Source organism: Polypterus senegalus, chromosome 5 (assembly GCF_016835505.1).
Source record: "Polypterus senegalus isolate Bchr_013 chromosome 5, ASM1683550v1, whole genome shotgun sequence".
Classification (NCBI taxonomy): Eukaryota; Metazoa; Chordata; class Cladistia; order Polypteriformes; family Polypteridae; genus Polypterus; species Polypterus senegalus.
Genome location: NC_053158.1, coordinates 169624734 through 169636826, shown reverse-complemented (window position 1 = coordinate 169636826; position 12093 = coordinate 169624734). Strand labels below are relative to the sequence as shown.

General features: G+C 35.8%; 1 protein-coding gene across 1 annotated transcript; it reads right to left on the bottom strand.

Moving 5' to 3' along the window:
- Positions 1-519: 519 nt before the first annotated feature.
- Positions 520-6569, bottom strand: mnx1 (motor neuron and pancreas homeobox 1). Its single transcript, XM_039754192.1, has 3 exons — positions 5969-6569; positions 1992-2152; positions 520-1460 (listed from the first exon to the last, which is right to left on the bottom strand). The coding sequence occupies exons 1-3, from the start codon at positions 6465-6467 to the stop codon at positions 1170-1172; spliced, it is 951 nt and encodes a 316-aa protein (XP_039610126.1). The 5' UTR covers positions 6468-6569; the 3' UTR covers positions 520-1169.
- Positions 6570-12093: the final 5524 nt, after the last annotated feature.

Here is a 12093-nt window from a genome sequence, read left to right as displayed (position 1 = left end):
TTGGGTAGGGGAGAGCAGTTAATATGAACCATAAATGTTTGAAATAGAATATTGATATGTGTGATTAAACTGTGTCATTCAATTTACGAAATTAATACATTTAATAAAAACGTAACATCTGTCTGTTCCACATCATAATGCTAATAAACTACATCTTAACACAATTCTACAACAAACTGAGGTGTGGAAGATTTGAAATTATTATTTTTTTCCAAATGAGTGAACCATTTTTGCTTCGTTATGGCATTTAATTATTTATTTATTTAGATTTTTTTTCTCTTCTGTACGCGTGAACACGCTCCTCCGGCATATGCAAATACTTATTTATTTTTTCTTTGAATTTTAGCTTATAAAAGAGTGTATATTAGTGATTAGTGTATTGATATTACGGATAAACACGAGCCATTCAACCATAATTTCGAAACCAGAATAGTTTAGGATACAATGAATGAAGGAAAAAAGAAAGAAGCATGTCGTTGAATTAATTATATTATGTAAGAAGCGTTGAATTAGAGACGATTTAATGTACAAAACCATTTTTATTTTTACACCTTCTGCACAACGGGAAAAGGCTAAATTATAATTTAGCATGCACACACAGAGCCACTTTATAAATACAATATATAAAAATAAACATGGTAGGCTTTTAAACAGTTTTAGCATTTATGACACAAATAATTTCATTTATTTGAAAGAACCACGCATTTCCTGCGGTTCAACTGAAATTTCATTGGAAATATCAGAAAAGCGAGACGCCTTTCAATTTCTGACTGAACAGACACATAACACTGTTGAGACGGACACAAAATTTCATGAGCATTCCTCGATAATTCATAAATGACCTTTTTATTGTCAACAAACGTAGCGCCTTTAAGTAAATACAAATCCTAACAAAAGTTCAAATCAGTAACGAGTGTTTTATAGGACTTGTGGGAATATCACGTTAATTAATCGTTTATAATCCAAGCAATAAAAGCCTTGGCACGATGGTACCTATTTTGACGAAGTCAATGTCTTCAGTTATTTTATTTCTATATAAATCTTTGAACACATGTGCCATATCTACAAATGTTTTAACAACGAAGTCGAAAGCATCCAAATGAAGAAGAGGTCTGTGGTTCATAAAACAATAAAGTCAAAACCTGCTGCAAGACTCGTTCTTGTACAGCTCACTGCGGTGGTCCACTGTGTCTGTTGTGGCTTCTTTCGTCTTCTGAAGAACATTCTGAAGAGTTGTACAAGAAGTTCTCCCCTTCATCGTCATCATCACTGTCTCTAAATTCGCTTATCCGATTGCTTTTAAGGGAGTCGCCTTTTTGGTAGTCCGCTTTTTCCTGAAACCCGTCCGATTTGTCCTGATTCGGGTTATTTTTCTGTCTCTCCGCTTCTTGAGCAGCCTGTTCTTTAGCTTTTTTACTCCTTTTCCACTTCATGCGTCTGTTCTGAAACCAGATTTTTACCTGGTGGGTAAAATAGTCATAAGAAAAAACACGTATTATTGCTCTCCTTTTAAGAGCGTTTTTTATACCCGTAAAGGAAACATTGAAATATTATTTAACTTATTTGAAAATTGCCCAAATTATAATAATATAATTAGAATTTCACAATGTTGCAAAATACTTCTATAATTAATAGCAAGCACCACTCCTGATTACACACTTCCTTTGCAAATAAAATCCAACTAAACCTCCGTAGGAAAAAATAACACGTACAGCGCAGCCCCTCCATAAGATGTAAACAGTAGCAGTTTTACAGCAGACAGACAAGTGTAATAAACAAACACGTTAAGGACTGAATGGCAACGCCTTTTAAATTAACAGATGATAAGAAAAAGCTTTATGGAGAAAAACTATTTCTATTACAGGTCAGATACAGTAGTAACATTTGAAATGTATTTTCTCACACAAACAAGAACGTACACATTTAGGCCAAATCTATGGCAAAATAAAGTGAAATTAAATGACATTAAAATAAATTTGAATCGGACTAACCTGCGTTTCCGTTAACATCAGTGAAGTTGCCACTTCAAATCTTTTCGGTCTGGACAGGTATTTATTTAACTTAAACTGGTGCTCCAGTTCCAAAAGTTGCTGGCTTGTAAATGCAGTTCTCGGCCTTCTGCACTTCCCCAGTAAATTAGATTGCGTCTGAGCTGTAAAATTAAAAGTACATCGTTTTGACATCGCCTGAACAGTAACAAATGGTATGTTGTGTGTAAGTATGTTTTTAAAGAGGCACGGTGAAGTTGTTTGATCTTCTAGGTAATATTATGCATAATTAAATGAGGCGCCTTTATGTTTCTTCTTCATTGTATGGAAAAACGTGGGCTGCTCGCGGTATCCCCCTTGAAGTTACACGCTGTCACTAACTGTGAGAGCCTTAATAGTTGGAAGCGATTGTTTCAGGTATTTAGATAATATATTCTTTAATTGACGATTTATATGAAAAATAAATGTGTTTTATGTCTGAAGATTTTATTTAAAAATAATACAAATATAACGTACATGCAGCTTTGTGTTGTATTTTTCTGCAACTGTATTTTTCTCAAAATATTTTTTCCTGTGTAGTAGTCAAGGTTAATACAGGATTAGTATATTGTTTGTTTATAGTCCTTTGGTGGTGCTATATTTAATTTTACCTTATATGTTGTATTATTTGTGAATAATTTCGGATGTGTACAAGGACATTTAATAATAACACAAACAAAATGCAACAAAAATAACATTAATAGTAATAATAATAATAATAATAAAGCGTACGGTATAGCAGTAGTTTGTATTGCTGCCTCAATGTGACACCTGTGACGCCGAACTGTGCTCGAAGGGGTTTGTCCTCTGCCACACAGTCAGGTTCATTGGCAATATTTGATTACCTATTACCCCGCGATGGAACTGGCACCTGTCAAACGTTAGCTTCTGCTTTGCACCCAGTGCTCAGTAATGCAGTAATGAATACCGGGGTCCCAAAAATGGGTGGATGAATCAGAGCAATAGCAGGCTGTCGGTTTTATAAATACTGTATACTGTTCTGACTGGGGACTGAAGCCTAGAAGCATTGGAAAGACATCAAGAAACAACCCTGGACGGGATACCAGGATATCGCAGCGAATAATCACATACACAGACTCATGGTTAATTTAGTGTTTCCGGTTAAACAAATATAGCGTATTTGCAAGACGTGAAAAGATGCCTGAAAATTCGGAGAAAATCCATCAAGAAGCAGGGACACCTTAAACGCTTCCCAAAAATTCCAAAATAAGCCCCTGGGGTTGTCGCATAGTACTGTAAGTACTGCCCTGACGCGCCGCTCATAATAATAATAATTATAAGATGAACAAATATAAATGTATTTCACTTTTAAAATCATATGTAAACAAACCATTTATTGATGCCGTAATATTAATGAATGCAAAAATGGTACCATTGCTGTATTGCAATATTCGAAGACTTGACACTATTAAAATTAAAATCCTAGCCAGTTAAACGTATTATTCAAAATAAACGTAACAGGGAACTATTATATTTCTTTTATTACTGGAAATAACATATGAAATAATACAGGAATGTAATTACGCATTTTACTGATGAGCATTTACAAACTTATCTTCAACTGGATTGAGAGACAAGTCAGAAAAAATATTAAGAAGCCACAAATATGGGAATTATAAATACTATTAATTTAACGTGCTATATGTTGTGAGAAACTGTTACATTTACAGATTTCTTCGAAATATAAAGAATAATTTGTCTTTCTTGTCGCAATCTTCAGGTGAGCAGTTTTATTTTAATAAGATGATGAACGGGCGGTCACTCACCACTCACTGCGCGAGGTCCGCAGTCCACATTAGCTAATTTACTGCAGCGGCATACGGCGTAACCCTGAAGTCAGATATATTACTGCAAGGGACGACCATCTGATTTCCCACAGGGCTGCCCATGGCAAGACAATAAATAAGAACAATATAAGTGCATGAAATTAGCCCAGCAGCTCGCAGAAAGCACTGCTGAAGGAGAACGCCCACCGTTTTGTAAGGACAAGCTCTCGGCCACCCCACAGGAATAAGAGCACAATAAACTTCCATTAATCTAACCATCAACGGGACAATATATTCGACTAAAGAGAGTTAAGTGTTAGATACATATGACCACAAGAATGACTATATTTGAATAAATAATTTCAATCTCTGAATATACTTGTGTAGATTAGTCGGGTTCGATAATGGATGCATGGAGCTCACGTGCCTGTCTTGAATTTTCTTATGTTATTTTTGGACCATATGTCACTAGTCACTTCAGTGAGTGCATTGTTTTTCCAACTTCTTACATTAAAAGCAAAGCTGATATTTTCGAACAGAAAAAAGTGCAAGGTGAATTAGCCAACGCTATCCTTCTTAAATCGATGTTAAGCTGTGCTATGCTTTGTAACTACACTTCCAAATTTTAAGCCATTCTTACGTGATGTATGTGCAAATTGCACATTTATTAAACACCTGGTGGTTAACAATACTAAAATCGCCACTTTTAAACACCCTATGCGGAACACTTCTGATTTTATAGCATATGACCTAATTAATTTGCTGTCTCTTTGTCTCAAAAAGTAGTGATTTCGTGTTTGGAGACGGGAAGCGTGATGTTTACGATCTCCTTCTGAACAAATCTGCTAAAACGAAGGGGAACAAAAAGGCTACTCTGCGGTAAGCAAACACGGGGCGGAATGGCATTTTCGCACCGATCTGTCACTTTCCTGCTCTCCATTATCCGACCATTTACTTTCCCACTCAAAATGTTTCATTCAGCTCTCGTTTAACAGTACAAAAAGGCCTACTGTTTTCATTATTTAAACACTAGCTTCATTTAAAGGCGAAGTGAGCGGGTCATAATTTAGAGAGGACTTCATATTGGTTCACTATAAAACATTAAACTGGCAGTTAAATGAAGTAACGTTTTACCTAGATATTTAGATGTAATATAAGTTCAAAAAACAGCAAATTGTTTTTAAGTTCCGAAGAGCATAGATTCGTTAGCATGTTTCTGTTTGCAGTTAACTGAGGCCCTTACAGCGAACCACAGTGTGTGGTGTATATATCCACATATTTTCCGAAAATAAACTGAATGTGGTAAGCAATAAAAATGGCAAATATAGTAGTAGTGTTGTCACGTTTACAAAAGACAGTGAAATTCTTACTTGCATGTATTAAACAGCACTCAACACGTCGCCGCACACATATGGACACACATAATTTCGGTTTTTGATAGCTTAGGAAGAGGCGCTATAAACATCAACCCAGCCAGACAACTATCTTTTGTATTCTAGATTTAAAGTCGTAGTAGATAATTATGTGAATAAAGCGGACTCATTATTGGTAAAAAAAATATAAGAACGTAATATTCAAAGGCTTTTGTCACCTTTTGTCAGATGCATGCAGGTGTAGGAGTTATTATTGGTATAAATTTGATTATTATATACATTATACAACAGAAACCAATAAACCCATACATTGAGAGTATTTTTTTTAAGTAACACATCCTGTATTGCATGATTTAATGACTAGAATACGATTAATGTCACAGGAATTACTGCTTTTGGAAAATAACAGGTTTACTGTACATAGCAGGATCTAATAAAACGTTGAAAATATTCCAATTGCAGTATGTTATCTGAAGCACGTACTACGCCAAACAGTAAATATTTATGTCAATTAAAAAGTGGAGTGCACATTGTTTCGCAAGAATATTTAAAAGCTACTGATTCTCTCTATTTTTTTTTATGAAACCCCAAGTGTTCACCTGTACTAAATTTGTTGGCGTTTGTATTATCCTCTTATTAAATGAGATTGCACTTTGTCAACCGCCAAATCAAATGTTCTGGAAACGATTCCCCTTGAACTTATTTTTAGACAATTACAGTTTTATATTAATAAGGACATATGGCCACAGACACATTAGAAGTCCATTCACATGAGACTTACAGTTGAAGTCAGACATCTTTGGTAGCATCATTCCTGCAGTAGAGACACGCAACCAGTGGTCCAGCTGAAAGGTCCCGGGGGTCAGTTTGATAGGATCACTGGGATGGTGCTGGTGGGATCCATGGATCTGAGGATATGAATATGATAACGCCGGGTGTTGCCCCAGTGCGGCAGCAGAATAGGTGTACATGGGGTGTCCATAGAGTGCCTGAGACGGAATGCCGGTAGTGCTCTGGGGGTGTAATCCGACCATATTAGAGTGGGGGACACTCAGGAAGCCCGGTTTAGGTATAAGGCCACAAGCAGAAATCCGAGGTGGAGACGGTGTTTCAGTCCTTAAGGAATCGGCGCTACCATTGAGGTCTGAAGTGGATACACCTCCAGGTGAAGGAAGAGACGTAGAAGACAGAGATGTGACCAGGGCGAGAGGTGAAGTCTGTACTTTTGGCGGATCGACTGCTAAAAGCGCGTCGATGCGGAAGTTTTTTGATTTTTCCATTAGAGTTGATTCGTGTTCCAGATGCCGTAGTTTTCAAATTAATTTCAACAATAAAAACCTGCGGTATTAGAATGCTTAGCTGCTCAAACAGAACTGTTAGGAATCTTTCCTATATGCATTTGCAGCCGGACAGGAGCGCTGTTTTTCACTTGAAGACTCCGGACATAGCAGGATTGGCCACATTGCTTATGACGCTCCGCAACCATTGGACGCCATGTAATCACCTGGACACTTATTTGCATATGTACAGGTAACACCCTCCATACTGATCCCGCCACCAGTTCCAGTCTAGGGCTTCGTCGCTCGCTTGTTATGTAGCTGTTGTTTTTTTAAATTACATTTTTTTCGTTTCAACCGAACTGTGACTGTTAGTTCGAATAATTAAGTTAATAATACTAATAATAATAATAATAATAATAGTGCACGTTATTTATCGAACACCTTACCAGTGACGTTAACAGTTTTAAAAGTACAACAAACTCCAATAGTGGGTGTACGATTGACCGCAAAACACATAAAACAAAAATGTAACGATGGCAGGTGGGTAATAGGCTACAAAACAACGCTCTATGTTCAGAACTTAATTTTTAACCCAAAGTGAATAGCCCTAATAAAAATATTTTTAGTAAATGCTTCATGTGCAGGAGTAAAGTAAAACCCGAAAAGTCTGCAAAATTTGAAGTATGTTTAAGTAATAAAGTTATACTGAACGTTTTAAAGTATCTATCTATCTATCTATCTATCTATCTATCTATCTATCTATCTATCTATCTATCTATCTATCTATCTATCTATCTATCTTTACACTCTTAAAAATAAAGATAGAGCCATAAAAAGATAAAAAGAGGTCCCATATATAACCATGAATAGATTATAACAGATTTGTAAAATAGCAATAGGTTCCTGATTTGAAAATGACTCTTTCTGCATACAGTTATACAGGTTCAGTTCAGGTTTTCTCGATCTGTTTTTTGTATTCTAGTGTTGTGCTCACATTTTAGGCATCTTGCCTAAATAAGGGGCCTGAGTTGCCTCGAAAGCTTGCATATTGTAATCTTTTTAGTTAGCTAATAAAAGGTGTCATTTTGCTTGACTTCTCATTACAAAGGTTAGAGAACCAATGCAAAAGACCCCTTCTCAGAATGAAACGGTTCTTTAGCAAACAATGGTTCTACGAGTAAGTACACGTTCAGAGCCATTACAGAGTCACAGAACCATTATTTTGAAACGTGTGTGTGTGCAATTTGGCTGTTGAACAACTTCTGCTAAAGCAATGCTTTTTACCAGTGTTGAGGATTTATAAGGAATTATGGCACATTAAATAATTGCAAGGAACTGGAAACCTAATAATCCTCAGTTCTTTTTGATATCAAATCGTTTTTATATGATGCCTTGCCCAATATTGTTAAAATATTCAGCTACCTTGTGATACTAAATCTATAGTAAAAAATAAAAGTAAAAGAATAGTTTAAACCATAATACACTTCAAAATCACAATTCCTAACATATTTTAAAATGTTATCTAATGTCTGTAGATGATTCCAGTTATTACTATATGTTTTTAAGTCATTAGTTTTCTGTTGTTTTCGAACACCTAATGTTTTAATATATATATATTGAAATTACACTCACGAGGCTGTCAGCAACGCTTTCACATTCGCCCAGTTCCGGATCCCAAAGTGTATTTTATCAAGAAGCAGGCGCACGAGCTTAACGCCAGCCTGTGTCTGTATTGTTTTATTAGGTTCACCTCACTCCCTATTACAAAGCCCGGTCCCTAAACATAAATCATTGCATATTTCACCATTAAGGCCCGGGTTCCAAATCATGCGTTGAGCTTGTGCACCGTTAATGCTTAGTCTCTTTTAAGAATATATTGCAAAAATAACCAGGATAAGTAGGTTGGAAAACGGATGAAATGTGTAAATCCAATGTTAATGCCAGATTTAAAAAAAATTAATACGTAGAATCGTATGATCAAAGGACAATGTCTCTTTAGAACTTTACATTTCGCCCCATTTATTCAGAAGGTGCTACCAAAACGGTTTACAGATCCATACAACAGTGTGCATGCCTTAGTGAAAGTTATCGATGAAAACTCTCTTCTGAGTTGTTTGTTTAGCTAAATGATTGCGAAATTTTTAGTTAAGAGGACCGTAAATTCTCTAAAATAGGTTCTTGTGCATTTCACTTTTATTTGTAACGTCAAACAGGAACAACCTGAAATGCTAGATAGCGGTCATATACATTAAGAGTTCAATTAAAAATTGTGTAAAATTAATACTGTATCACTAATTTTGACTGTCCATCGAAATTTTATGCTGGGGTGACATCGTTTTGTGTTTTGTATACCGTCTTACTTATTTGATAATGCACATTCTTCCTGTATTCCTTACAGAATAAAAAAAGAGGAAACGTTTTTGTTGGGCACAATATACCCAAGATGATTATAAACCATTGTGATTAAATATTGTCTTTTCCATATAGGCTACACTAGTGCCAGTTTCTTCAATGCATTTCTTCTTTTATTGTTAGCTCAGCGTGAAACCAGGCGTCAAATCAAATTCGATTGCGATAACAAAACATACAAAACAGGTTGAAACATCACGGGAGAAAACGATCTTAGTTTTGTGTTTGTATTTTGTTTGGAGAAGCTGGACAAAAACAACTTTACTACTGTAAGTTTTCCGATAAACACTGCTTTAAACAAAAATAAAAGTTTATTGAATCACTCTACATGTTGTGTTCTGATAGGCCTGTATAATGTTGGAAACATGTACAGTATAATTCGGGCAAATTCCGGCCAATGGGATGATCAGATTATGAGAGGCACTCGGTTTTCCTTCAGTTATAATCACCGAACTTTTGCTACATTTGCACCGGGTGCTCCTGTTTTCCTCTCGATGTCCCCAAAAACATGGATTTCAGATTGGCTGTCATTCTAAATTAACACAGTGTGAGTACAATGAGTGGAAGAATTTGCACGAATAAATGTGCGGTTGGATTGACTGGTGAACCTTCCAGGTGTGGGATCCTGTCTTGTACGAGATACAGTTAAAAAAAGATTGGATCTCGCGTGACACTGAATTTAAATACTCGGGTAAGAAAAACAGAGTTGAGATATTATGAATATGATATTTTAAAAAACGTTGAAGTGTCTAAATCGCGCCGTTTTAGTGCGTCGCGGAGAGCCAATAGCTAAAATGAAATTACCTCAGAGCATCAAATCATAAAATAAACAAAACATAGCGTCATTAGTATGCTTTAAAATGGCTCGCTGGAGTCCAAGAGAGCTCGCTTATAGGTGGCTCTGAACATTTCCTGAAATGGAGAAAACTATAACAAAGTAAAATATAAAAATAAAACAACACTACAATACAAAAGTGCAAGAAATTTAAAGATTTCCAAGCGTCGAAATCTCTAATAATATTGCTTATAACAAGTACGGTATATATTAAAACTGATAGTGTTTTGCATTTAGGAGCGTATTCTTATTTGGCTAAAAAAGCGTACAGCAACAAAATTATCAAAGGAATACAAAATTCTGCCTGTTAGAGTCAGATACCAGGACGTCGTCTTTTCAAGAGAATCGAGTCATTTGCCTAAAAGATAAATTTGTTTTGTTATTTCGTCGTATAATCTCGCTAATGAATTCATTAAAAGTGTCTATGTGATCCCCTGGAGATTCGGTCCAGTCAACAGGGAAATTCACTTAAAAGGCCGCCTTATGCTTTTTCTTTCTATAACGTTTAATTACCGTAATCATTATTAAGGCGTTAATTAAGGCTGATATATATATATATATATATATATATATATATATATATATATATATATATATATATATATAATTCCCATATAATTGTTAAGATATTATATATTATATATATATACTCGTATAATGTGTAAATTAAATAATCGATGCGAAATAGTTTTCACAGGTGAATGCAAGGTTTGGCTTTCGTTGCCCCTTTTGTCACTGGGCAAGGACATATTGGCCTCTGCAGAGCAATAAAGCCTTTCCAGGTTATTTAATCAGGTATTCTCCAAACAGGTCTGGGTTTAATTATATTCGCCTTTTCTTCTTAACTGTCACGCGGGAGTTTGTTCACCTGTGTTGACATTTTAAGAACATTGTTCGGGTGGACATTCTCCCACAACTCGACGTGACCTGTGCTTTGACGAGCAGTTTCAGTTTTTTTTTTTTGGAAGGGGGGTCTGGGGGGCATTAGTATACTATCTCTGGGTGGTCTCAGGAATGTTCACAGTGTATGAGTTACATTATTTAGACTTTGAGTTTTAATTGAATCTCGAAAATGTTAATAGATGTCTAAAACATTGCACATTTAATTAAGAATACAATTAGCAAATGTATCATTTTGTGGATGGACGCAATTGCATATACTGTATTTACAAAATAAGATACGATTTCGGTTATCTATTCTTTAGGATAACCAACTAGCAGAAAATAGAGAAACATCTCAACCACCAGGCGAAGTTTTCAAATGTGTCCATTTTAGATGGTTACATTAACAAATGAGGGTGTGATATATAAATCTCAGTGATGAATGTGTCGTGGGGGTTGGCGTGTGTATGTGTGTATGTGTCCGTGCGTACGGTTGTATTAATAGCGAGTTTATGAAAGCTGCCCTCATCCCTTTGAGCTATCCAATCAGCCTCTTTTATTTAATGAAGGGGTCAAGACGAGAATTATCGGCACCCTGTTGCCCTTAACCTGTATCCCAATAAAGCTGATTAGTTTTTGTCAATTCATCAGCTAACCATTCTCTCAGGGAACTGCATCAAAGGCTTATTTGCTCATGGGAAATCAACAAGTCACAGATCAGATACATTAACTACCGGATAGCAGTGGGAGGTAATCTAATGTTTGTGCGCTCAGGCCACATTTTCCAAGCTAAAGGACAGCCGGCTTTTTTCCCCCCGTGCTTTTATCATTTTAAAGTTGGAAGTGAAACACACTCTTATTCACCGATAATATGGATTTTGTATTAGGATACGATCATGTATTTTCTATGACAACAAAATACAAATCAGGGTTTAGGATGTGTTTATAACACATGCAGGGCTAATAATACAGTACTAAATTAAGTTTACGTTGACATTTCAGATGTAGAAGTTAATAGTTTTTGGCACTTTGTATACTCCTTTGCATTTTACTTTACTTTTTAATAAAATATCCAAAATGCAGAATATGAACGTTTGAATACTGACGAATCTAGTAGTGAATTTGGGAGAAGACAATAAATACAGTATAATATTTACCCACAGAATATGCCTCAGTCAGCTCTTTTACAAACGCATCAAGAGCCGTTTGAGAGGTAAAAGCTTACGGTATATGGACTTTTGCTTTCTCGGATGAATCAGTTTTATATAATATAATACAGAAAGAACGAGAGAGAGAGAAAGACGTATTCCTGGTTCACACTTAACGATAATGTGTCTGTCTTTTAATAAATTGTCTATTTTGGATGTTCCCTTCGGACCGTCTCTTTAAACCAGTGTTAGTTTATTTCTGCTGTCACCCTTTCCGTTCCCCGCCCCCGTTTAATTTCATTAAGAGAACACATGAATATTTCTATTAAACCCCACATGAAATATGAAGCCA

Bases quoted from the DNA above. Each gene is read 5' to 3' on its own strand.
- mnx1 (XM_039754192.1), bottom strand. From the start codon at position 6,467: ATGGAAAAATCAAAAAACTTCCGCATCGACGCGCTTTTAGCAGTCGAT. The intron at 2,153-5,968 runs GTAAGTCTCATG...TTAATTTTACAG, and splicing joins AAAGATGTCTGACTTCAACT to CTCAGACGCAATCTAATTTA. The intron at 1,461-1,991 runs GTTAGTCCGATT...TTTACCCACCAG, and splicing joins TGATGTTAACGGAAACGCAG to GTAAAAATCTGGTTTCAGAA.